This window comes from Hyaena hyaena, unplaced genomic scaffold, assembly GCF_003009895.1.
Source record: "Hyaena hyaena isolate Hyena2069 unplaced genomic scaffold, ASM300989v1 scaffold_177, whole genome shotgun sequence".
NCBI lineage: Eukaryota > Metazoa > Chordata > Mammalia > Carnivora > Hyaenidae > Hyaena > Hyaena hyaena.
Genome location: NW_024080810.1, coordinates 864,669 through 891,382, shown reverse-complemented (window position 1 = coordinate 891,382; position 26,714 = coordinate 864,669). Strand labels below are relative to the sequence as shown.

General features: G+C 37.2%; 1 protein-coding gene across 4 annotated transcripts; it reads left to right on the top strand.

Moving 5' to 3' along the window:
• Positions 1 to 1,918: 1,918 nt before the first annotated feature.
• On the top strand, positions 1,919 to 16,762 carry OTUD6B (OTU deubiquitinase 6B). 4 transcript variants are annotated; one of them, XM_039240596.1, is made up of 7 exons: positions 1,919 to 2,066; positions 2,693 to 2,844; positions 5,066 to 5,146; positions 10,156 to 10,468; positions 12,514 to 12,572; positions 15,063 to 15,169; positions 15,957 to 16,762. In XM_039240596.1, exons 1-7 carry the CDS (start codon positions 1,985 to 1,987, stop codon positions 16,039 to 16,041), a joined length of 879 nt encoding a protein of 292 aa, XP_039096527.1. In that variant the 5' UTR covers positions 1,919 to 1,984; the 3' UTR covers positions 16,042 to 16,762. The 4 variants fall into 4 exon arrangements, with proteins under 4 accessions (XP_039096527.1, XP_039096526.1, XP_039096528.1 ...); XM_039240595.1 differs by having other exon boundaries at positions 12,511 to 12,572; XM_039240597.1 differs by lacking the exon at positions 15,063 to 15,169 and having other exon boundaries at positions 12,511 to 12,572.
• Positions 16,763 to 26,714: the final 9,952 nt, after the last annotated feature.

Here is a 26,714-nt window from a genome sequence, read left to right as displayed (position 1 = left end):
TGAAGCAGAAACTACTGATTTTCCCTGGGCAAGATGCACATAAAATAAAGTTTTTATCTATCACCTCCCTGACCAGGGATTTAGAAATTTTCATTTTACACAGTATTAACATTACAAACTTGTTACTTTTCCCCCCTCTATAATTAAAAATAGAAGACACAAAACTGTACCGATTTCCCATTTTGTCAGATTAACACTTGGAATGCCTTTACTGTGTCCTGTCCACACTGACAAAGACCATTTACTTATGTTTAGCTGAAAAGCATACATATCTTTATCAACATTACATATGAAAAATAACAGTACTTATTTGCTTTCTAAATTAAACATTTACCACACCTTTACACAGTTTAAAAGGAGAGAAAACTGAAATTTTAGATTGAACTTACAAATCTACTTTTGCATTTAGTCTTTTTTTTTTTTTTTTATTTATTTCTAGGAGAGAGAGAGACAGTGTGAGCAGGGGAGGGTCAGAGAGAGAGGGAGTCACAGACCGAAACAGGCTCCAGGCTCTGAGCCGGCAGTCAGCACAGAGCCCGACGCGGGGCTCGAACCCACGAACCGCGAGATCATGGCCTAAGCGAAAGTCGGACGCTCAACCGACTAAGCCACCCAGGCGCCCCTACTTTTGCATTTAGTCTTATACCCTCTACATAGAAAAATTTAATCTTAATGTTTAACTAACTTTAATTTTCAAGGTCAGCATTGAGTGATATACTGTAACTCCTGCCTCTGTGAATGTCTTCTAGTTGCCCTTAGAAATAACTTAGGATATATAATTACTGGCTCAAAATTATTTTCCCTTCTGTAGATGCTCCTCCATTAACTTTTGGCATTTAGAACTGCAAAAGAAATATCAGGCCAGTCTGACTTTTACCCCTTTATAAGTAACCTTTCTCTGAATACTTGTAGGGTTTTTTTTTCTTTATCCTTTAACGTCACTAGGGTATGTCTAGGTGTTGCTTTCTTTTCATTAAGTTCTACTGGCAGCCTATGAGCTTTTTTAATTTGTAGATCTAGTTCGTTCTTCAAATCTGGAAAATTTTCTTCTATTAGTTCCTAAATTATTGTTTCTGCTTCATTTGCTTTGTCATCTATTTCAGGTATTCTTATTACACGTAGTTTGCATCTCCTGGACAGATTCTCTAGGTCTCTCTTCTATCTTTTCCGCATGCTGAGTTTTCTACTGTTTTGCTTTCTTTAATGTGACCGGTCAGGTTTGCACGTTTCCGTTCTCTTTCAACCTTCTTATACTTTTCCAAGCGCTCTGACAGTAGCTTCTTTATCTTCGAGCTTAGGTCTGCAAGCTCCTGTACCATATGATACTCCATCCTTACTACCTCTTCGGTTTCCCACTCTACATCCGTTTCAAGAGGCGGCATTTTCTCAACTGTAAGCGGTTTCCTCAGGTATTACGACCTTTAAAACAATAAACAAAACTTAATTCCCTAGTGTTTGACTGATTCAGCCCAAAGATTCCCACTGAAACTTATTAACAGTTTTACTGATACGTCTTCTTCCTTACCTTTGAACAGCTCTCGGCAATTGTACCAAAAGTGAAGATTTAAGAACGACGTCCCTCCGGAGACCAAACGAAAGCTAAAGAACTTTCAAAATGGCTCCCAACGTCAACACTGCGCACGTCAGAGCCAGTAGCCTGACGCGTAGCCTTACTGCTGCAGGAGCTTTAGCGCGCTAGCCAATCACGAGGCAGCAAACGCCAGCGGTCAAGCCACACCCCCAAGCGCTGTCACGCTCCCGCCCCACCACCCCGCCTCCATAGACCAGGGTCACGAGAGTGCGCATGCGTCATCCCGTCTCCTTTCTCTTCGGCCCAATGACTCGGCTTAGATCCGGTACCGCCTCGAAGGCGGGACTGGGTCCCAGCCGCGACCAATGGCACCCCAGGTTAGGGTGAGGGGTGGAAGGTGCTTGTTAGCTCGTGGTTCAGCTACTAGCCCTTGTGCTGGGCTACCTGGATGTCATGGAGGCGGTCTTGGCGGAAGAACTTGATGAGGAGGAGCAGCTAGTGAGAAGGCATCGCAAAGAGAAGAAGGAGCTGCAAGGTGACGAGAGGGTGGGAACCTAGAAGTCTCCAGGACCCAGGAAAGGGCGCGTGTCGGATCGGTTCTGGGAATCTTGAGAGGCTTCTGATCTGGCTCCTTCTAGACTTTCCCAAAGTAGCCAGTGTCCCCTTCCCTCCCAGTCCCCTGCCCCGGTGTTCCCTTAATCCACCAGATACTCAGAAGCTTCCTTTACTCAGATCAGCCGCGTCTCCGCTACCCCATGCCATCGCCTGGGTGCCAGTGTCTGAGAACACCTCCAAGCGGTGGTGTTGGGCCCAGACTGTACCGCCCCCTCCCCTGCCTCCCTTTCTCGTTCCTGAACCAGTTACCGACACTTAGCCCTAATGGATGCGTCTTAAAATACCTCACTTCACTTTTGAGGACCCAAAAGGGATACTTAAAAGATTTAAAACTTGAGTCATTTTTCTTTTCCTATGACACTAAACGTACAGTTTTGTTGAGGATTTTTTTTTTTGTCTCCATCTGGGCTCTTCTATGTAAATGTCTGATAATGTAATTGTTTTTTCTTCTGTCATTATTTGTTTACACCTTTCTCCCCTTTTTGTCCCCAATTCTCACTTCCTCTTAATCCTGAATTGTTGACAATGATTTTGGTGGCTTTTCAGCCAAAATTCAAGGTATGAAGAACGCTGTTCCCAAGAATGACAAAAAGAGGAGGAAGCAACTCACTGAAGATGTTGCTAAGTTGGAAGCAGAAATGGAACAGAAACATAAAGAAGAATTGGAGCAACTGAGGCTGACTTCTAAGGAAAGTAAAGTATGTAAAGTAATGTTTCTTTTTGCCCACAGCATTTGAAAGCAACTGCCCACCTCTAATAAACTATTGACGAAATGAAATCATAAAATTAGAGGGAAGGGAAGTCACAAGCATGCTCATGCATCACCGTTCATTAATTTTTCCGTGACCAGGTTTACATGGTAATGTGTTTTTGTAAGGGAGGTCAGTGAAAAAAGTACACTTCAACTATTTACTTGCCCCAAAGATGAACAGACTGATAAAATGGACTAGAGGAAGTTTCACCAAGGGAAAGTTAGGACTTCTAGTCCCAGGATTGCCATGAAATAGTATTGTAATCTCAGTAAAGTTACTTAAGCTTCCTGAGCATAAACCCCACATACAATGTGACATAAATACTTATGCTCTTTAAGCATAAGATTCTGAAAGAATTAAATGGGACAGCAAATACGAAATTATTTTTAGGTTATAAAGTACTTTATGAACAAGTTGTAACGAATGAAAATTTACTTACGTTTCTTGGGTAAATTGGAGCATACTGTCATCATTTTAACTAATATTTATCTTTGTAGCTAATAGGTATTGTGTGCCATGCACTTTAACATATTTGTATTATCTCATGTAATTTTTATAGTAACACAATAAGATATTATCCATGAAATAAATGTAAAGAAACCCATTTTTCAAGAGGGAAATAGACTCAGAGAGATTAAGAACTTCCTTCTGAATTCATAGCAGCTATTAAATGCAAAAGCTAGAGTTCAAAATCCGGACGGTCTTATTCCTAAGACGTGAATATTGAATTCTGTTATAACTTTCTATGGTGTGGTAGTTTATTGTATGGGTTTGGACATCAAGGATCACAGCCTCCATAACCTTACTCTGTTGTCGATAGTTAGAAAGTTCTTGTGTCTGTGCAAAATTTTATCTACCATAATGTGATTTTAATATGGTCTGCTCTTGACAGGGAAAACAAATTGTCTGTACTGATTAACAGTGGTCATTATATTAAACATAGTCTCATTTTCTTTAGCCTTATTAGCTAATCATCAAGATCGTGGCCTTCTGTACCTTAACATAGTTTATTACCAAGTAACACAGCATGATGCCCAGGTGTTTGTGTTGTTACAATCACGGTATTCCTAATTGTCTCTCCATTTTCAATTTTAAGATTTCTTTCCTAGATTTCCAAGGATGAAAATGTTTGATTTTTAAGCTACATACTGCTGACTGTTAAAAGACAAACTCCTGTTTTACTTTGACCTATTCTCGTTTTCATGGACTTAAGCTTGTTTTCTTTCTGAATGCTAGCTGAATTCTTATGTCATTGCTTTGCAGATGCTTCTCTGTTTCTTGCCTATTGTCAGTCGGTATGCCAGTTTGTAGATTTTAGCAGATTCCTCTGAAAAATATAACAATATTCATTTTACTAAAGTTCATATAACTAGTATTTGAAGTCTTAAGCTGGTTTTGATATTTTGATTATTTGGGAATAGCCCTGAAGAGTGTTGGCTCTATTGTTATTAGAGGTCTCTATACGCGTTATGTATGTGTCCTACTAAAAACTAGTTTAAGCTATAGTTGCAATAATAAAATGCTAGCTACTAATCCTGATTGTTAACAGTCTAGCATCTTCTTAAACAAACACATGATAGCCATTTGATGATTAAGATTGCTTGTCTTATCCAACAATACCTTAACTTTGCTACCTATAGTTAATCAGTTTGTAAAGGGGAAAGGATAGAGAAAGCTCAACATGTTACTATGGTCAAGAAGTACGGTTCATCAGGTTCTCACTAATTAAGATGGAGAATGGTCTTTCCTGCTACATTTGAGGTTATGAAGGCAGTAATGAACTGAGTCAGTGCAGGGCTTTATAGATCCTATAAGTACCATCAACACTTAGAGAAGGGAAGGGTGGACCACTGAATGAGTTGGCACTTAACAGAAGATATTTGGATTAATGGAGGAGGAATTTCAAGCAATAAGGAAAAGCCTGCAGGGATGAGCATTACCTTTGGAGAACTGTTAAGAAAACCTTTTAGGAATCTGATGAATTTTCCTTTAAAAATAGAAAAAAGAGACAAAACCTTGTCATTTAATATATCTAGTATTGTTATTCAAATTTGAGTTGTGAGATTACATGTATTTGTGATTTTTTCAATAATTTAATAATCTAATACTTTGAATAAAAATTAAAAGTATTTTTCACTAATTTGTTAATGCTTTTTGTTTCCTTCAGATAGATTCTGTTGCTGTTAACATTTCAAACTTGGTTCTTGAGAATCAGCCACCTCGGATATCAAAAGCACAAAAGAGACGGGTATGAATGTCATGTCACCAAGTAATTAAGTTAGTGCTATATGCTTATTCCTCTCTTAGATGTTGTATAGGAAGAGAGTAGGGGAAAAAATGATGGAGTTCCTTGTCAAAGGAACTGAACTAACATTTATTAAGCACTTGCTATGTGCCAGGTACAATGCTAGGCTTATTACAGATTATATGAAATCTCATTTAGCCCTGATTATTATCCTATGAAGTAGATTTTTAATTTCATTTTAAGAAAATAGGCCTAAGCAATATAAAATAACATGTTCAGTTCCTTGTTCTCACAAGAGAGTGGGCATAGAAGGGGAGTGTGCAACGAATATTTTTTACAAATTATCCTAGACCTAATCGTTTAGAATCTTCACAGTGTGGGCCCAGATGGTTCTGATGCACAGCTTTGGTTAAAAACTATGGTATTCAGTGGTAAAACAAGGATTTGAATCTAGAAATTAAGCAAGATACACAGGTGTACGAAATTCTGAGGTTTATGTAGGTACCTATGTAATGGTCAGTTGCAGTGGAAATTCAGAGAAGGAAAAGTTCATTGTGCCAAGTATTAAATAAGGAGATAGAATTTTAAGAAAATGGTTATTTAAATAGGATAGTACGAGAAATAGCATGCATGTGGGCATGAAATTCTGCATCATAGAGAGTTATAAGGAAACTGATTTGTTGAAAGTAGTGAGTTCCTGAAATCAAAATTTTGGGAATGAGATTAGATAAGTAAGGGCTGTTCACCTGGAAAAAGAAAAATAGGTTTTAAAAACAGTCTGTTTAGTCTCAAATACTGTTTTACTAACACTTGATGTATTATAGGATTTAAATATTTATTTTTAAGCTAACTAAGCATTTTTTAATTTAGTAGTACACAATTTAATAGGGCATGGTATTTGGTGTCAGACATATGAAGGTTTTAATCCTTACTGTTGTGACTTTCGGTAAGCTTCTTAACCTTCTTAAACCTCAGTTTCATATGTATAAAATGGAAATAATACCTGCTTTGTAGAGTTATTGTAAGTATTAAATAATGTACTGTTTCCAAAGCCCTTAACACAGTGCCTGGAGAACTTACGGGTCCGCGAATGATACTATTGTTTAATGTGCTCAGTTCTGCATAGTGTGCCTCTTACAGATTCAACCCAAGACCAGTATCTTGTTTTTTGTTGTTTGAAAGTTGATTAAGTTGAAAATTGTCAAACATTTTTTGTACTTATGTAAGATTGTATTCTTGAGTAAATATTATGAGTGTGAGTTTCATAGAATTGTGGAACTTAGCTTTTATGGTAGCTTGGAGGTTATTTGCTTTAACTCCCTACTTAAGATATGTGTTCTCTTTGTGATAGCCTTATAGTTGTCATCCACTACTATAGATCAAAAGCAAAGGGCAGAGTTTTTGCTTGGCGGTAGCATAACAAAATATTTATTGGAATTGCCTCTACTTAGTAATTGATACATCTTAGAGTAGCCTATTTAATTCTGGAAAACAAAGGTTCCCAACTCCTTCCTGTCTTTATCAAATCTTATTCATCCCCAGCTGGACCCTTAGGCAACAAAACAGAAAATTAAACTCCCTTACTTTTCTCAAACATTTTGTTACTTTTCTCCTAAAATAATATATAGCTAAAATGCATACCTTTTCAACTATACCCTCAAAAAAATTTAGTATCTTTTATAGTCAGCTGTCTAAATACTTGACAGATAAAACACCCAGAAATAATTCCCCATGTTTATTGCTTTGTTATATTAATAGTATTAATAGGATTCTAGAACTGGAAATACTTAAAAGTTCATATAAGAAAATGCAACCTGAACTTTTTTTTTTTTTTTTTGGCCCGGCACCAAGGATTAAAAAGAATGGTATTTGTCTTTGGGAGAGATTCAACTCTCTCTCAGAAAAACATGACAAAACTTTATGAAGATTTGTTATTGGAATATTGTACAGCAAATCTCTTATTTTTAATCTAGAAAAACGGGGAGTGTTTTATTTAATTAATATAGCAGAATTGAATGGAAGAAGCTCTTTGGTATGCTGGAAAGAATCCCAAGTAGAACTTAGAAGAACTGAGTTCCAAAAGTAGGAAATTCGAGAGCCAGAATGAGATCTAGTTCATTTTCTTTATATTACAAAGGAGAGAGCTGTCAATGGCATACTGAAAGCTCAATACAAACCCAGGACTGGTACCCAGCTCTTAAGATTCCACTTCAGAGTTGACTTTGCTGCATTACTTTACTGACAGTTCTCTAGTTTTACTGACAATATATTTATGAGTTAAGTGCTATTTTCATCTTAGGTACATGCTTTCATCAGGCTTAATTGCTGCCATTCTGTCTCCAGCACTAGAGCTGTAGAAACCACAATGCCCTAGTGCCATTGGGAAACTATTAGTGGCTGGGAGAAGAATCTAGTGAATTTCCTACCTTGTGCCCTGGAAAGGAAGCATAGTTACTGTGTAACATTACAGTGGAGCTTGAGGACAAAAGTGAAATGCTTGGATTAGTATTTTAGAGGCTTAAAAGGTTTTGCAGAGAGTATAAAATTCCACTCTTGTGGTAACTAGTACGTGACATCATTAACTCCAGCTCCCATCTGCTCCACCTTTTATTCTGATTTAGGTGCCTGGATAGAAGGAGCGCTCTGTGTTGTCCCTGGTCCCACTCTGCTTCTAAACCAGCTGTATGGCCTTTGGAAATCTTTCTGCGTGCTGTTTCCTCAGAGGAAAATGAGGGGTTTTGGATTAGATGATATCCAAGGTGCTTATTCTCCGTCTCCCCTCTGAAAATGTGTTTTAGACTTTCTTAAAGTAATAGTGCCATCTTGTGTTTTAAGATTTTCATGCTGCTGTGATACACAGTTGTAGGTATGCAGTGAAATAAATTTGTTCATGTTATTTCTGGCATGGTTGGATTCGGGTGGAATAAACTTAAACAGGTGTATGTTTCATTAGGGAGATCGTACTGCTTTTGATTCAGGTCACTTACAAATCACTTTAGGTTCCAGCATGCTATCTAACAGGCAAGTAGTTCAAATGTGTGACATTAAGTTAAATTGAAATTTGCCTTTCCATTGATTTTTCTGCCCCAAGGAGGATGAGCCAGGGACGTGACAGTCTTTGCCTTTTCCTACTTTTTCTTGGTTTTACCAAATCCCTTCACTGTAATTTGCTACCTGTATCAGGATTTGTGGAATTTAACTTAACTATTTTTATTCTCTTAAATTGAAAAGCAGTCATGGCCAGCATATAAATGAAACACATTCATGGTAGAGAATTTGAAAGATGCAGAAAAGCATGCATGTGTGCACACACACAAAACTTAATTTATAAACAAAAACAAGACTTTTAAATACAGAGAACAAACTGATGGTTGCTAGAGGGGAGGTAGATGGGAAATGGGAGTAGGGGGCAAACAACTTATTTTGTTATTGTACCATCCAGAGAAAAGCACTATAAATATTTCGTGTATACTTTTCTAATTTTTAATTATGTATGCATAGATTTAGTATTTATTAACTATATACATTACTTTCTGCCCCCAGCCTCAACTCTTGACATGTTTCTATGGTACTCTAGCTGTAAGAACTATGTTCAGCTATGGAACAGAGTGCTTTCTGGCTTTGATCCTTTCTAGTACAATTTTCAGGATTTTTTTTCTTTTTCCCCAGCCTTCCCATTCTACTTCCCATTCGTCCTTCATGTCATAGATCTCATTTCCCAGCCTCTACCTAATCCTTGCATATGTTGCCATGGGAAGAACTCTTCAAACATTTGAATGAGGAAAGGAAGTTGCAGAATATAATGTGATACCATTTTTGTTAAAATATTTTTTTAATGTTTATTTTTGAGAGACAGAGCATGAGAGGGGGAGGGGCAGAGAGAGAGAGGGAGAGGGAGACACAGAATCCAAAACAGTCTCCAGCACAGAGCCTGACGCAGGGCTCGAACTCATGAACCGTGAGATCGTGACCTGAGCCAAAGTTGGATCCTCAACCAACTGAGCCACCCAGGCGCCCCTAAAATGTTTTTTTCTATACTTTATGAGTACATCTTTTTGTTAAAATGCTTAGGAAAAAAATCTAGAAAGATACACACCAGACCTCTACGTCAGGCATTGAAATTGGCATTGGTCCTTAGGGGAACTTTAGGTTATTTGTAATACTTTAATTTTTTATAAGGATGTTTTATCTGTTGTTTTAATTTGTGTGTGTGTGTGTGTGTGTACGTACGTACATGTGTACACTTGTACCGTTTTTTCCTTTAGGCTAGATAAATAGAATTCCCCTAATCCTTTTACAGTCTTTGGCATATTAATGCTGCATATGTGATTTAGCAAGTTAATGCCCTAGTAGTGGAGTGATAAGTTAAAAAGCTTGGATTAGCTCGGCATAAATGTGATAATGATGTTGCTTTAAAGCCTGACAAAACTCAGTATTAAGGCAGTACTTTGAAATCACTAAGTAAAGTTTTTTAGAAACTTGTCAGGTATTAAAAAAAGTTTTTTTAATGTTCACTTATTTTTGAGAGAGAAAGAAAGAGAGACAGAGTGTGAGTGGGGGAAGGACGGGGCGGGGGGGGAGTGGTGGGCACACAATCCGAAGCAGGCTCCAGGCTCTGAGCTGTGAGCAAAGAGCCAGACGTGGAGCTGCAACTCATGAACCATGAGATCATGACCTGAGCCAAAGTCAGATGCTTAACATAGACTGAGCCACCCAGGTGCCCCTCATGTAGTTTTAAGTAGACTTCAAAGAAAAAATTGAAGGCTGCTCTGTTTTTTTTTTTTTTGGTCCTAGTATAGAGCTTGGTGCTGGGCACATGCAGATGAGAAAGATAGTTGCCCTTAAAGGAGTATAGAAAATTCTACAAGTGATGGGATCGTCAATATGGTAATGCATGTGGGAGAAGGGACGAAAATGGCAAAAAGTCTTGAGAGTCTTACATTTCTATTCCCTTAATAAATGTAAAATAGTCTTCATTATTGTGAATTTACTTTGCTATATTCTTCTCCTAGGACAAAAAAGCTGCATTGGAAAAGGAGCGGGAAGAAAGGATAGCTGAAGCTGAAATTGAGAACTTATCTGGAGCCAGACACTTAGAAAGTGAAAAGCTTGCTCAAATATTGGCAGCAAGAGAGTTGGAAATTAAACAGATTCCATCTGATGGCCACTGTATGTATAGAGCCATTGAAGATCAACTCAAAGAACGGAAATGCCCTTTGACTGTGGCTGCTTTAAGAAGTCAAACTGCCGAATATATAAAAGGCCATGTGGAGGACTTTCTGCCATTTTTAACAAATCCTAATACGGGAGAGATGTATACTCTAGGTAATTTATTTTTCTTCACTGTGTCTTGTTGCTGCTGTTAAAGTGATTCCTGGGATTGAGAATAAGAAAAACCTATTATAGTCCTTATGGAGGAAAAAAAACCCCTCAAAATTTAGGCAGAATTATTTTTATATTATAATATATATTAGTATATTGTTTAAGATAAAAGTGTAATAGGATTCATTATTATTACTGAGAAAATTGTTTCTGAGTTCACATGTCACAAAGTAGGCAGAGGGAGGTATGCTTTGATTAGTCTGTAGAAGTATAGGGTCCAAAGACTAAGCAGAAAATGATTGGGAAAACTAAATCCTACTTTTATCCTGTGATTTGGGAAATTTAATTTTATTTTCAGTAAGCCATAATATTTAGGCAAAATTTGACTTTGCAAAACCAAAAACACTTGAGTTAATAACCTGCCTTATTATTCTCTTTAATACCTTTGATAATTAAGATAAATTATTTATGGGAAGGTAAAAAGAAGAAATAAAAAAGGAAAACTAGCAAGTAAAGGAAAGAACAAGTGAAACTCTGAAAGTGTTTCGGGGAGAGACAGGGATATAATAGAGGAAAGTTCGTCCTTAGGAGATGGTAGGTGTGGCAGAATCCATTGGCAGCAAGTTAAATGGCCAGGAGTGGTTGGAGAAGGGAGGGTTAAGGTTGACTTTCCTTTAATGGAGTCTCTGACTCTACTACTTGCCGGGCAGTGGAAAAGAGGTGGCAACTCAGCATGCTGAATTTTAAAAAAAGATAAAAGACTAATTTCTTATTCATTTAGCCAGTATTTATTGAAGGCCACTATATGCCAGGGACTCTTCCAGGCACTGTTCTGAGCACTCAGGACACAGCAGTGAATGAGGCAAACACACAGGACATACTTTTCTGTACATGTTCATAATTTTTTTCCTTTCCTCTAAACAGGAAGGGTATTAGTTTCCCATTTTTTTTTTTAATGTTTTATTTATTTCTAGGAGAGAGAGACAGCGTGAGCAGGGGAGGGTCAGAGAGAGAGGGAGTCACAGACTGGAACAGGCTCCAGGCTCCGAGCTGGCAGTCAGCACAGAGCCCGACATGGGGCTCGAACCCACAAACCGCGAGATCATGACCTAAGCGAAAGTCGGAAAGTTGGACGCTTAACCGACTAAGCCACCCAGGCGCCCCATTAGTTTCCCATTTTTAACTTGCTGTATAAAAGTGTGTACACTCAAGATGTGCCATTAAACTGCGATTAGGTCCTGCTCTCATGACTAATTCAGGAAGTCCTTTCTTTGGCTAGAACTGATACTGAAGCAAATAAGGTAAATGCTTTAAAAACAACAAGTAGAGGCACTGTTTGATGCTATTGCTGGGAAAAGAGTTTCAACTCCTTTCTACTTTTACCTTGATTCTCTTCTCACACCTTTTTTTTTTTTTTTTAAATATTTATTTTTGAGAGAGACAAAGCACAAGTAGGGAAGGGGCAGAGAGAGAGGGAAATACAGAATCTGAAGCAGGTTCCAAGCTCTGAGCTGTCAGCACAGAGCCTGATGTGGGGCTCACACTCAAGGACTGTGAGATCATGACCTGAGCCAAAGTCAGATGCTTAACTGACTGAGCCACCTGGGCGCCCCTCTTCTCACCTCTCTTATGGGGTCTTACAGTGGACCAGATTTGTAGGCTGCACTGTTTTAGCTCAGTGTATTTTTTCTAATGTAGGTTTGGATTTTAAAATACATGTCAAAATAATGAATATGGTGGCAATTTTGGGAGTGGTTTAGCTAAAGAGAGAAGAATAGGCTTGCTATGTAGTAAAGGTCCCTGGGCCTCAGCCTGAGGGAGAGAAGCAGACATGAATTGCTTTCCTCTCAGATAGAGAGGTGGTGGAAGGTTGGAGTGAGTTAAGTTTGGATCTGGGAATTGTATTAAATTCTGGAGAGTGCAGGTAGAGAAAGGAGTAAGTTTACAGCTTGAGTAATGATCAGGAATTGTGGGAGCTATAAAAGGGATCTTGTAACATGAGTTATGAAAATTATTAAGTGCTATATTCTCATTTTTCTCTACAGAAGAGTTTAGAAAGTACTGTGATGATATCATTAACACAGCTGCATGGGGAGGTCAGCTTGAGGTAAGTTTTCAATTATAGTATTTGTGGATTGTTAAATTATTTCTAAATCCCATATCAGACGTTTTTTCAGATGGTCCCACTTTGTCTTTGAATATCCCTTTTCTATATGTAGTTGCCATTTCTCTACTGATGAGGCACTGAAATAGGGACTTAACATTCTTAGGCCTTTAAGTATATGTTTCTTTGGGGAGTAAAGCACTATTTCATTTTAAATAGCCCAGGGTTTGATCTGTGGGTTGATAAGGCTTATGTTACACCTGTGTGTTTCCATTTGTGATGCTGCTCCTGGCAGTAGATTTGATTTCTGGACTTATGAAAGTGAAGATTTTATTCTGTTCAAGCACAGTAAGAATTACCCTAATGGCTCAGCTGATGAAAACCACTATTATAAAGAGAAAACGTTGTTTTTATGTGAAATTAAGGGTCACATCCTACCACAATGCATGATAATTGGAATTCCAATTGATACTGAATGACTACAAAGCAGTATCTGATGCATTAAAATTCACATGTAGGAAAACAATATGTTCAGCTACTAGTAGGGAGTTTATCAGGATTTTTTTAGAGCTTTATCTTACTATTACCTTTGTTTTATTAAAACAGTAAACAAAACATCTAATTGTTTTGAGTGGTGATAAGGCAGCCTGAGGTATTCGAAAGTCGGGGGATAGGAAAGTCCAGGTTCTGGGTCCAGGCTTTCTTTTTGTCTCTCAGTTTTGTGACCTGGGGGGAGTCAGCCAATTTCCTGAGTTCGAGTTTCCTAATTGAATAGGAATAATAAAACCCCTGTGTGTACTCGGTAGGTCATTTGTGGACATTAAATAAGACAAGTAGTGTATGCATAGAACTTTGTAAGCTAAAGTGTGAGATGGATGAATCTGTCCAGTAGAATTAATATTGTGTAGTGGTAATTAGTCATCTTGAATAATTGATGGGTCTGAGAGTTTCACTTCAAACTATACTTTTTGAAGAAATGACGTGAATGCTTGTTTAAAATCTTTTTCTCAGTAATGCTGTATTTGTACCTCTTCTGAGCCACCAGAGGGAACTGTGTCCATTCATTTTGTATGCCTCTCCTGGGTCTCTGAAACTCAGGACGTTTTCATAGTAGCTTTGTGACTACGTTAGGAGTAAAGGTGCTTGAACTATCTTGAGGATCACAAGTTAATAGGAGAACTACAGACCCAAGCAAGTCTTTTTAAAGTGAAGAAACTTTAAAATATCCTTTGAAGGACACTTATTCATAAATTTTTGGTCTGTGAATTCATTTGACATGAGAATTGCTATTTTCACAATGGGGTAAGTTTAAATTATTCAAGAGAAATTCTGTATATGATTTTTAAAGACTTCGAAGGGATGTTAAGATTTCCAGAGCTTGCTTCACACTCTCCATTCTGTGCTGGTTTTTAAAAAATGTAATTTCAGGTATAAGAAAAAAATACCTCAAAGGAACATTTTATGAGGTAGAGTATGGGATTCAGTTTGCTACTGTGCAGCACAGAGTTTTTTATATACTTGAATATACTTGAAGTAATTTCTTACCTTCTTTTAAAACATCCTAAAAGGACCATGTTCCAGACAGAATGTTCTTATAATTGGGCAAAAACATAGATGTGAGGGCACTAAGATTGAGGACTGTTGAATGATTAATTTATGAACTGGGGCTCCAGAGTCAGACTTCTCAGTTCAGTTGTAGGTCACTTTATTTCCTTATGCTTGACTTCAGGCAGGCATCTTAACCACTTGCTGCTTCAGATTCTAGGTCTTTACCTATCCCGTAGGGTTATTGTCAGGATTGAATGAGTTAATATACATTAAGTGCTTAATATTCTTGGTCATAGTAGGTCTAAACACCATTGCTACCAATATATATTATTAACTATGATTCATCTGACTTTAAGCTCTAATTATATAATGTTTGGTATGAAATTAACATTGTGTATCAATCATATGGAAATTCCATGAAAGGATAGTACAATTCACATACATAACTCATTCTACTCATGCCTTGAAAATTATGGAACAATGGTTTTCAACACTAGTACATTAGAATCATCTGGGAAAAGCTTTAAAAAAAATAAACTTCCTAATATTTCCTGTTCTTTCTCTTCTTCCCTCAGCCCCTCACAAATTGTAATTGATTTGATCTGGTGCCTGAGCGATAGTATTTTTAAAAAATGGTGATTTTCAAGCAATATTTGAAAGCAGGGGGACTAGTGTAATGAACCTTTACTTCATTAACTATGGTATTGCTATTTCTAAAAAGCTGTTGTGTAGTCAGAGAATTTGATTTAATAAATATTACATTTGCTTTTTCAACAAATTGTATTAAGTGTCCGCTCTGTGGCGAGCAAGCTCTTGGTGTATGGTGAGGAACAGAATAGGTCTCTACTGGGTAATGGTTGCCCTATTCATGCATACTCAGTAGTTTATGACTTGAGTAAGATTTGCCTTTTTATTTTCCTTACTAATACATTTTCTTTCCTGTAGCTAAGAGCCTTGTCTCACATTTTACAAACACCGATAGAGATAATACAGGCAGATTCTCCTCCTATTGTAATTGGTGAAGAATATCAAAAAAACCCTTTAGTACTTGTGTAAGTACCTGGAAATTTCTACTGTTACATTTTTCATAGTTAAGACAAAAAGAATTATTCAAAGATGTTAGATCGTGTATGTTGATTCATTAGAAAAAATATGTCATTTGCATTAATTATGCTTATTTTATGTTAAAGGCAATTATAAAATTAGAAAGCATTGTCAAGATGTGATTTAGATAATTGTTTAAACTTCTAGTGGTTTATTCTTGTGTATGAATTAAGAATAACATCATTTCTAAAGGTTACATATTTTAGGATTAGTTTTCATATTGGCTTAGTGTGACATTAATAATAATGTTAAGTTTCAACAAGTACAAAAGCAGAAGTATATTCATGTTGCCTAACTGGTTATTCCTTAGAGATATTTTCTTCACATGGTAAAAGTATTTTACATGATTGAGAATTCTTTTCTGAAATACAACATGGAGAGTTTGCTTTGGCTTTAATGTTTATTAGCCATACTACCAAGGTAATCATTAATGGCTTACATCTAGGTAAAAATTTAAGCTTATTGAGTACTCAGCATCACAGTAATTTCCTTTTACCCCCTAATGACTGTGTTTTCCCTGTAAACTCAGCAGACAGAGTTATTGAACCAGATTTTACTGACTGCTGAAGCTTTTCAAATGGGTTTGAACTTTTAAGTAATATGTCAATGAAGTCTTTGAATGATACCCCTGTGGAGTGATTCATTCAGAGTGTTTGGTTTTATATACATAATAAACATTTATACACAATGAATTACTTTTGTCTAAACTACTCATTTCTCCTTTTCTCATTTCAGATATATGAGACATGCATACGGCTTAGGAGAACATTACAATTCTGTTACACAGTTGGTGAATACAGCTACTGAAAATTGCAGCTAGTTTGCAAAATGTTACACAATTATGTTTTAGTACAGTGTGCCGATCTGAGTATTCTTACAAGTGCTGGATTGTTCTAACATTACTGAAAAACACAACTACCTTAAATCAGTTTTATGGCAAAGCTACTAACAGATTAAAAAAAAAAAAATGTGTTAGAGATAAACTTTAACCAGTGTTCCCTTTGTGCTATTTAAAAACACTTGTGAGTCCATTGTGGAGAACATCATTTATAGACCAAGATAGTACCTATTTGCTGATATTTTTACTAATATAGGGTCTTTAACATTCTGTTCTGCATTGAAATAAATTTAATTTTTCTCATTATTATCAAAAGCTTTCAGTAACCATTTTAATGTAACTTTCTTGAAGAAATGAAATGACTTGGTCTCTTTGTCATTGCAAAAATGTAGTAAGGGTGATAGCAAACCTGCTTAATGCTTATAAATGCATCTGTTTTCAGTAACCCTGGTACTGATGGAATTAATAGTATGAAGCTTTTTATGTAATCCCATCAAAGTGCAGCTAAAGAGCTTGCTTTAATAACTAAAATTTTTAAAATATTTATTCATATGGGAATCAGTGAAGTTTAAGAAATGAGACAGATTTAAATAGGTGTTCCTATTAGATCATACCCCTAAAGAAGTACCATCATGTTTTCTTTCTTACAGTTTTTTAGTGTCTTTTATTTTTTTATTCTATTTTTTTACTTTTTAAAGTAATCTTCCCACCTAACATGGGGGCTTGAACTCATGACCGCATGATATAGAGTTGCATGCTCTTATCAACTGAGTCAGCCAGGAGCACCAGTACCATCGTTTCTTGATTATCTTCAAAGCTGCAAATTTTTATATTCTTTGTTATGTTTTCCTCATCACCACTTAGCTCCTTTGCTTTCCTTGTGGTCTTTTCCACTCAGAAACAGTTTGTGGCCTCTTTTATTTTTTTTAACTTGTACACACCAAAGGAGTAGCAATGTAAAAGGGTCCAAGGCCAACTTTACTTCACATTCTCCTCTTCCAGTTTGTCTTACCAGACCTCTCTTTTTGTTTCATTCTCCAGGATTAGAAGAAAGTTACTTAGCCTACCTTTCCATTTAATTCAGATATTTGAGAATTTTTATGTTACTTGTAGGGATCAAGTTGAAAGCCACTGTTTGGGAGCTAAGACTGAATAGTAAAATCAGTATACAGTATTTTCTGATGTGAATGATTTATCTGGCTCAGATTTCAGATTACTCTTAACACTATTCTAAGAAGATAGTATCCATATATAGAAACATGTCTCACTGATAATTTGTTATGTAACTAAGTGTTATAAAAATGAAACTTTTGGTTTGATCTGTTTTTCCCAAATTCGGAGTAAATATTAAGATTTAGCATCAAATTTGTAATATTTCAGTTTTTGCTCCAAGAACACAACTAATTTTTGTAAGTAAATATTGGGTTTTATAGTATTAAAAACAGTCCTCAGTCTCACATGCCCACCTGGTGACAACGTGGGAAGCTGGTAGACACTGAGGTCCGCTAGATCAAGTACTGCACGACGGGGTTCTAGTTAAAAAGATGAAAAACTATACTATCTGCCTAACAACATATATTCTAAAAGCTGACTGTTACAATCCTTGGTCTGAAATATTTTAGGTCTGAAATTATAAAAGAATTAAATTAGAAAATGATAAATGGCTTACCTTTATTATGAAATGATCTGTTACTTTAAAATCCAAAGATAAGCATTAAGAAGTAATAAAACAAATATCAGAAACCTAGTTATTACAAATGTCGTCTATATTTAAAATAACTTCTTGGTAGCTATTTTTTTCCAATAAGATGAATGGAACCTTGATTATAGGTTTATTTTTATTTTTTATTTTTTAAATAGCCAAATATAGTTATGAGTAAGATTCGTGTGGTCAGCTTCTGTTCTTTCATAAAACTTAAGATAAAAATCATTTTAGCTGTAACCAAAAATTGAAGTCTTTAAAAAAAATGGCAGATGTTAATTTAAAAGCAGCATATACTAATTTAGTTTGCTGTATGATTATGGTCTAATGGAAGTTTCATAAGCTTTCTTTTCTCTTAACTCAAAAATGTATATGTCAGAGTTTTGGAATATGTCTTTAGCCAAGAATTTTATCCAGATGTTTACAAACTTATACAAAGCAAAAAAGAATGTATGTAACTATAGTGAGCAATATAGTTTTGCTCATATTATCTGATGTTTGCCAAAAGAAGAATAAAAGATGTATGAATTAAATCATTTGTTTATTCAAATTGTTATTCTCAAACAATTTTATAATTTAGAAATAGAGAAAATCCACTTTGTTTTAGAATTTTATCCAGCCTTTATTTTGTCTTTCTCTATACCTGAGAATAATACAATCCCAGATTCTTGCTTTAAGGGTTTTGGAATAAATATATAAGCATAGCACTACGTCTCAGACAAAATAGAGGAAGATAAAGAGATAGGCATTGAAGCCATTGCTCTTAGAAATCAGGTCGAAGCTTAAAACCTTTTTGAATAATGGTTATTTAGGACAATTGAAATTGAAGAATATTCTAAGAATAGTGGGTGATAAGAAGGAAAAGCAAGCACCATGTATAAGAATGTGAAGCAGTAGGAAGGAAATTTGGGCAAACTAATGCTGGTACAAGATTGTTAATATATTGTTTTGGTCCAGGTTGTCATGAACTAGCTGAAGGAGCAGATTTCTTGTGTTTCTGAGAATTTAATTGGTAATTTCATAATATTTTACTTTTATTGAACCAAATGAGTGTGATTTTTCTCTTTTCTGTATATTTTCACATATTAATTCTTGTTTCCTGTCTTAGATCTTAATTTAAAACCTTTTTCCATCTTTGCAGAAAAACTACAACTCAAAGGATTTTGATTTTTTTTAAAGCAAGTTGTAGTAATTATCATTTCTTGTTCACCATTCTTCCTTCCTACTTGAAGGCCTTTGAGCAGTCATTGGGAGTTGAGAGCTTCACCCAACCTTGTTTCACCTAGCTTATTGTCCTGGTCTCCATCTAATTAGCACCAACTCCCACCTAGCCTGGGCTGGGTACCCCACCCAGTTCATACATGTTGGTTTCTAGTAACTGCACACTAGTAATTAGTATTATTGTGTTTAGTTTATTATTATTATTGTTATTTTCCTGTAGTCTGTTAAGTGCTTAGAAACAAGAACTTGTTGACTATTACTAACTTATCTAGCATACTGCCTGACCTGTATAGTAAGTGCTTATTAATAAATGTTGTTGACAGTCATAAGATCAAGTGAGAGGACAGGACAGGACTCTGAGGAGTTGTCATTATGCTAATGGACCATTAGGAGTAGAGAGAGGTATTGACTTGGTATAGTGCTTGTTCACCAAAGGGCTGTTTTCTAATTTATCTAACACTTGGATAAATTCTTAAGTCTTTTGGTCAATTTAAGGGAGGAATAGAACCCAAGAGAGCTTTTCTTTTTTCTTGTGATACTGTGTTTATTTGCCTTCTTGTATCAGTCTACAGAATATAAAGATTCTTTATAAGTATACAGACCAAGAAAATATTAAGAACTTTGTTAATACACTGACCAGGAAGAAGTGTGTAGTTGTCTTGTTTCAGTATAATCAGGATGATGACTAGTATACCTTACTGAAACAGATTACAGCTTTCTGCTGAAGCTATCAATGCTCTGAGCAGAGATGACCTACAGTCTTCCTGATTTTTCTTCTCCAGGTTACCCTTATCTTGACGAAGGAAACTCCTGTTTGCTGTTTATTTACTGTTTATAATCTCAAGTCACGATCTCACGGTTCATGGGTTTGAGCCCCATGTTGAGCTTTGTGCTGACAGCTCAGAGCCTGGAGCCTGCTTTGAGTTCTGTTTCCCTCACTCTCTGCCCCTTACCCACTCATGCTCTGTCTCTCTCTCAAAAGTAAATAAATTTTAAAAAATGAAAAAGCTAATAAAAAGTAAAATGTTGTACCAGAAAAACCACAACTACCTTTTACTGAGCATTTACTATATGTGTGCTAAATGCTTCCATAAGTGGTCTTATTGAGTCCTCGCAGAAGACCAGGTTGGTATTCCCATCCCTGTACTAGACATAATGGGAATGAAACTTAAAGACAACTTGCTAAGCCACACTGCCAGTAAGTGGTAAGGCTGACCTCAGAAGGCAAGCCTCTGAGAATCCAAAACCCTTGAAATCAAAACTTCATTTCCATTTTTTAAAAAAGGAAATGAACAAAGAGAAAGCCAATGCCACCCCCCTTTTTTTTTTATTACAGGACAGAACATTTTTACAGTAGGTTTCTAGTACATGGAGTATCTGCTTATGTTTCAAAACTTTTACCCCAAGTTTTCATGACCATGTTTTCATCAGGAAATAAGATTGCCAAAATAAATCAAGTAAGTGTGTTTTCTCGAACACTGTTTGATGAACTCCTGTTTTTAATGCATTTTTGCAGCTTTCAAAATCCTTCAATTTGTCATAGGGGCCTCTGTCATAGGATTTAGCCAGATTCTTTTGTATTTTAGATGTTAATCATTGTGTTAACTGAGTGTTTTAAAGTCCTTGAGATTCTAGGATGTTATATATTTTAGCATTCCTACAGCACTGTGTACTTCCAAAATATTTTATAATCATTAGTTAGATGTTTCCCACACAATCTCAGTGGGATAGATTGGTATTCTTTCTTGTTATTTTGCTGATGAGAAAGATAAAGCTAGCTTGAATGACTTCAAGTTTGCAGAAGTCACTTGCTCCATCTAAATGAACATTTCAGTTTAAGGTTCCTCATCTTGTGCTGAGTTCATAGGATGAGGCTGTCTAAAAAAATTGTTGAGTTTTCAATTTTACTGCAAATAGATTGGTTTCTGGTTGCTGGGAAACTGGATGCTAACATCCCATGGGGCCAACCCACATAGCAGAACTCACAGCTCTTTCAACTGGGTGTTTATAGGGAGCATGTTTAGGCGCAGGTCAAAACTCAGGTCTGAAATAGTAAACCCCATCTCTTTTTCTATATTTCTCTTTGTAGATTAGAAAAAAACATTTTTTTAATGTTTATTTTATTTTTTGAGAGCGAGTGTGAGCAGGGGAGGGGCAGAGAGAGAGGGAGACACAGAATCCCCAGCAGGCTCCAGGCTTTGAGTTGTCCGCACAGCCTGATGTGGGGGGGCTCAGTTCCACAAACTGTGAGATCATGACCTCAGCCAAAGTCAGACATTCAACTGATTGAGCCACCCAGGCACCCCTCTTCATAGATTTTTAATGTCTTCGTAAACTGGCTTGTGCCACAGCCTCACTCTGCCAAATACTACCCAACTCCCATTGCCCCACTTCATACCCTAAGTTGTGGTTCACTCCATCTAAAAGTCCTTACAAGATTAGGTTCTAGTATTATGGGTTCTAGTGGCAATTTTACCTACATACCCTCATTTTCTTCTCTATCCCTCTTTCCTCTCACCTAGAATAGCACACAAATGTCATAATTGCCATCCCTGCCCACAGAGCTACTCCCTGAAACTCCCCCTTCATGCTGCCAAAGTGAACTGGCAGAAATACAAATCTGAGTCCTGTCTCCTAACCTAAACTTGCTGAGTGGCTCCCTGTACCGACAGGATGAAGCCACTCCTTAATGTGGCATGTAAGGGAGGTTCCTCCCAACTAGATCTGTGTACCTCTCCAGCATTACTTCCCATCACTTCTTTCTTCAGACGTATGCACTCGAATTCTTTCTGTTCCCTATGGCCCCGTTAGTTCATGCCTGTCAACATCTCTCTCACACTCCTTTTACTGAAATACATCCCCTCCCCTCACATTTATTTTATCAACTGGTTAATTCTTTATAACCTGTCATGACGACTCAGCAGTCAACAGCAGGAAGTCTTCCCAGAACCAACAAGGTGCTTCAGTGCAAAATGGCATCCAGCATGTAATGGGCACTTAATATTTGGTTATCGTGGTTTTCATTTTGCAACATATACACATATCAGGTCATTATTTTGTACACCCTAAACTTACACAACATTACATATCACTTCTATCTCAGTAAAACTGGAAAACAGTAAATACTTGATGAATGAATGACCTGTTTACACTTATAATTTCCCTCTAGCCTCTATACTCCTTGAAGACAATGACTGTTATTCATATTTGTATACTAGGCATCTTGGACAGTGCCTAACAAATAGTTATGTAGTGTTTCTTAATTTTATTTAATTGTATTTAAAAAAATTTTTTTTAATGTTTATTTACTTTTGAGAAAGAGAGACAGAGTGAACAGGGGAGGGGCAGAAAGAGGGAGACACAATCCAAAGCAGGCTCTAGGCTCCCAGCTGTCATCACAGAGCCTGATGCAGGGCTCGAACTCACAGGCTGAGATCGTGACCTGAGCAAAGCCAGATGCTTAATGAACTGAACCACCCACATGCCCCTTGTATTGAAAAGAAAGTGTGAACTGGGGAGGGGCAGAGGGAGAGAAGGAAAGAATCTTAATCAGGCTCTGTGGTGACATGGGGCTCGATTCCACCGCCCTGGGATCATGACCTTACCCAAAATAAGAGTTGGATGCTTAACTGACTGAGCCACCCATGCACCTCGATGTTCTTAACTTCTGCGTCTTTACATGTCTTTTCACCTATATTTTCATGAACATTAACTGATGCTACTAATAGATTTTATATAAGGTGCTCTTTCAGACAATCCTTAAGCATAAAATTAAATTTTATGAACATTTACTGAATACCTGTTCTATGACAAGCACAATGATAAAGACTGCATGCAGCTCAAAGGTATAGCAAGGGAGAATTGTGAGAAGAACAATAATAAAGTGTACGTGCTAAATTAGAGTTTGTATAAAGTCTTCTTAAAACAAACATGGAAGCAATTCTGCTTGGAGAGAATGTAAAAGCAAATAATAGGGGAAATACTTGATCAGATTCTTCAAAGGATTCAGGACAGTTAGGCAGATAGACAGGTGCATAGGCAAAATAAATGGCAGAATCAAGACTAAATATATTTGATGCTTTTGATGAATAATAAAGGCAGCATAATAGGTTTGTGAAACGAAATGACATAGAATGAAACTGGGCTAGACTGATATTTTGAGTCCCAACTCAACAGTTGGGATTTTAACTTATAAGCAATGAGAAGCCATTGAAAGATTTTATTTAGAGTTGTGGATATATTGTCAAGTAAGATGTACTGCAAGATGACTGATGGCAGTGACAGTGTATGTAATGGCAGAGTGTCAGAGTATGTAATGGAAGCAAGCAGTAATACAGGTAGAGGTGATGAGAATTTGGACTGGGATAGCAGCAGTAGAAAGAAGCAGATACATGTGAAGGGTGATGGTGTGGTGGATTTGTACTGGAGCAATTTAACTAAGCTCAGATTATATCTCAGAATCCCCTTCCCTGCATAGTTTCAGGCCAGTCCTGGCCACAAGAGAAATTTTGCACAAAACTTCGAAGGCACACATCACGTGGAAACTTGGCAAATTAGTGTGAAGGCCTCTAGTGTCAGTAACCTGCGTACCATTGCACATCTGCCGGCTCACTTCTGGTGTGAATTAACCATTGAGTCTGCAGCTTCCCCTACTTCTGCCAGATCTCCTTCAGCATCTCTGAGTTCTGGGTCAGGCACAGCACCAGACACAGGAGCAATGGCCCTACATAGATGGCTTAACTGATTCCTATAATTATCTAAGGCCAAATGCTATATAATTCTTGTTGGTCTTTTTCTCTGACACAAAATTTTTTACAACAAAAAACCTAAGACATGTCATGGGTTCAGGTTAAGTTAGACAGGTCTTGAAGAGACTGTTAGCAGGAGCCTGATACCCCAGGAAGGTTTCGGTAAGGGACTAAAAGAATATGAGGAAGACATTATCGGAAATGTTATTGTTTTGGAAGAAAGGTGACTCGTCACACAGTAGCAGAAAGTTTAGCAACAATGCCAGAAGCAGTAACATGGAAAGTAAAAAGTATATGTCATCAACTGGATGATCTACCAATGGGGATTTCTAGGCAGAATACTGAAGGTACGATCTAGATTCTTCTAGGTGCCTGTAGTGAAAGAGGAGAAAGGCAAGCACAAAGAACTGTACATGACCCACAAATTGGGGGGTTTGAAAAATAAAATTTTCTTATTCCTAGCCTCTCCAGACAGTAAATGTTGCTAAAATTAAATGAGTTCCAGACAGAACAAATCAGGGAACTGTCAGGAAAATGAAGTCTGAAAAAGAAGCCACAGGCATGACTGTGAAGCCCTTTGTTGAGACCTCAGGAAGATTAAAGACGCTTTTTAGTCAACACATGAGAGAGCGTCTCAAGTTCTTAAGGCTATTGTCCTGCAGTAGTCTCACAGGAAAGCCAAAATAGAGAAGAGCTCTTACAAAGACATTCTGGGTATGGCTTTTGCCTGATGGAATGAACTGTAAACTCAAGACAAGCCTGCCAAGTTTTCAAAGGGACTGTGTAAAGGGCTCAAATGTGACATTATAAAATGAAAGGATGAACCTTCATACACTGCTAGTAGGAAGGTAAACTGATGCAGCCACTTTAGGAAACAGTCTGCCAGTTCCTCAAAAGTACTCTATGACTCAGCAATTCCTTTTCTAGGTAGATCTCAAGAAAACTGTATACAAATGTCTATGGCATCATTTGTAAAGGTGGAAAAGTAGAAACAACCATCAACTGATAAATGGGTAAATAAAAGTAGAAGAGCCACACGATGGAATATTTTTAGGCGATAAAAAGGTATGAGATACTGGTACATGCTACGACATGGATGAAAATTGGAAACACTGAGTGAAAGACAGTCACAAAGAGCACATGTTGTATGATCCCATCTATAGAAAATGTCAAAAATAGGCAAATCTACAGGGATAGAAAGGACATCAGTGGCTGACTAGAGCTGGAGTGGATGGGAAAAATGGGAGTGTGATTGCTAAAGGACACTTGGCTTTGTTTTGTTTTGGGTGATAAGAGTTCTAAAATTGTGGTGGTGGTTGCACAACTTGGCGAATATACTTAAAAAAGAAAAAAAATTGGTGTTTGGACCCTTAAACTATGGACAGGAAAAAGTCTGAGAAAAATGAGCAAACATGAGCTATGTTCTATGAAAAAGAAAATTCAAGAGCCCAGAGAGGAGACCAAGAGCCAGTCCCAGGCAGTAGTGCTGAACATTAACCAGGGATCTGACATGTACTTAGTTGAGTTCCAGAGTTGCTACAAACCAGAGCTGCCTTGTGCCTCTAATTTTTCCCTTTCTTGAGTGGTACTGTCTTTATGTCATATATTTCACCCATTGTTAAATTCTGGGTACATGAGGACAAGAAAACTTGTCTCTTTAGTTCATAGGTTTTCAGATCAAGATGGACTGTCCCTGAAAAGGACTCAAGGAACTGCCTTTAAGAGCTGCATCCTCTCTTGTTACTTGATTTAGGTGATGATATTTTAGAATCTGATGCTCTCAACAGATGAAAGTTTTGGGGAAGGGGGCTCTTGGGAAAAAGGGTCTCTATCTTGTGTGCTGAAGGAATATAAGTAACTCATGGCCAGAGGGTGTCCTGGGGTGGATTTTTAAGACATGTCCACTTACCATCAAGAGGTGGGGTCCAGTTCATCTTCCTTTGAATATGAGCTGTTCTTTCTCAGTGAGTTGCTTCTAATGAATAGAATGTGGCAGAAGTGAAGCTACACTATACTAAAACTAGACCATGAAGTGATAAAGCTTCCATCTCACTTTCTCCCTTAAGATGCTCACTCTTAGAACTAAGGCACCATGTTGCGAGGCAACTCAACTCACCTTGGGTAGGTGACATGGGGGTGTTCTGGCTGACTGCCTGAAGGTCCCAGCACCTACCACCAGATATAGGTGAATGAGTCTTTAGATGATCTCCATCTCAACCTTTGAGCCACCCCTGATGTCACCAAGAGCAACATCGATAAGCTTTCTCCACTGAGCCCTGCCCAAATCATACATTTGTGAATAAAATACATGTTTTAAGCCGTTATTGTTTGCAGTGGTTTGTTACCTAGCAATAGATAACTGGAACAGGTGGCATAAATGGGGCTAGCTGCATGTTGGATGTAAGAGAGAAGGAGGAATCAAGAATACTTACAGATTTTCTAGGTTAAGCAAATTAATAGAAAGCAGTATCCTCTTGCAGCGGTTTCTTTTACCCCTTAAAGCAAATTACCAGTGTTTGGGTAGGGTCAGCTGGTGTACCGACCACATAGAGTTATTTCAGAGGAGATGAGCGTCCACGAGAGTTTTTTGTTTTAAGCCTCATGATAGTTTGTTTAGATAGTAACATGTTTGTTGTTAGGAAATGTTTAAGTGTCAGAGTAATGAAGCTGAAAGATAGGTTTGGAAGAGATAAAACAAAGTGCAGTGATTAAGTAGCTGAAAAATGATTTTATTCTAGTAACTGAAAGTCACTATTAATCAGCACCTCTTGTTTTACTGTTAAGATGATACTGATGTACACAAGACTCTTCAAAACTTCAATGATTCTTCTTTAGGACTGTGACATTGCTTTATTCTCTTACTGGAAAAGCTCTTTCCCCTAATAGCAGCCTCTAAGTGAAGCTTTCTCTGGGTGTCCTGTTGAGAACTGCAAACTCCCCACCCTCACACTCTATTTTCCTTACCTGCTTTGTTCCTTTTCCCC

What these genes read in the sequence shown, in the direction of transcription:
- OTUD6B (XM_039240595.1), top strand. Translation starts at nt 1,985, where the DNA reads ATGGAGGCGGTCTTGGCGGAAGAACTTGATGAGGAGGAGCAGCTAGTG. An exon ending in GGGAGAGATGTATACTCTAG is followed by an intron (nt 10,469 to 12,510) that starts GTAATTTATTTT and finishes TTTTCTCTACAG; the next exon opens with AAGAGTTTAGAAAGTACTGT. An exon ending in CATGGGGAGGTCAGCTTGAG is followed by an intron (nt 12,573 to 15,062) that starts GTAAGTTTTCAA and finishes TCTTTCCTGTAG; the next exon opens with CTAAGAGCCTTGTCTCACAT.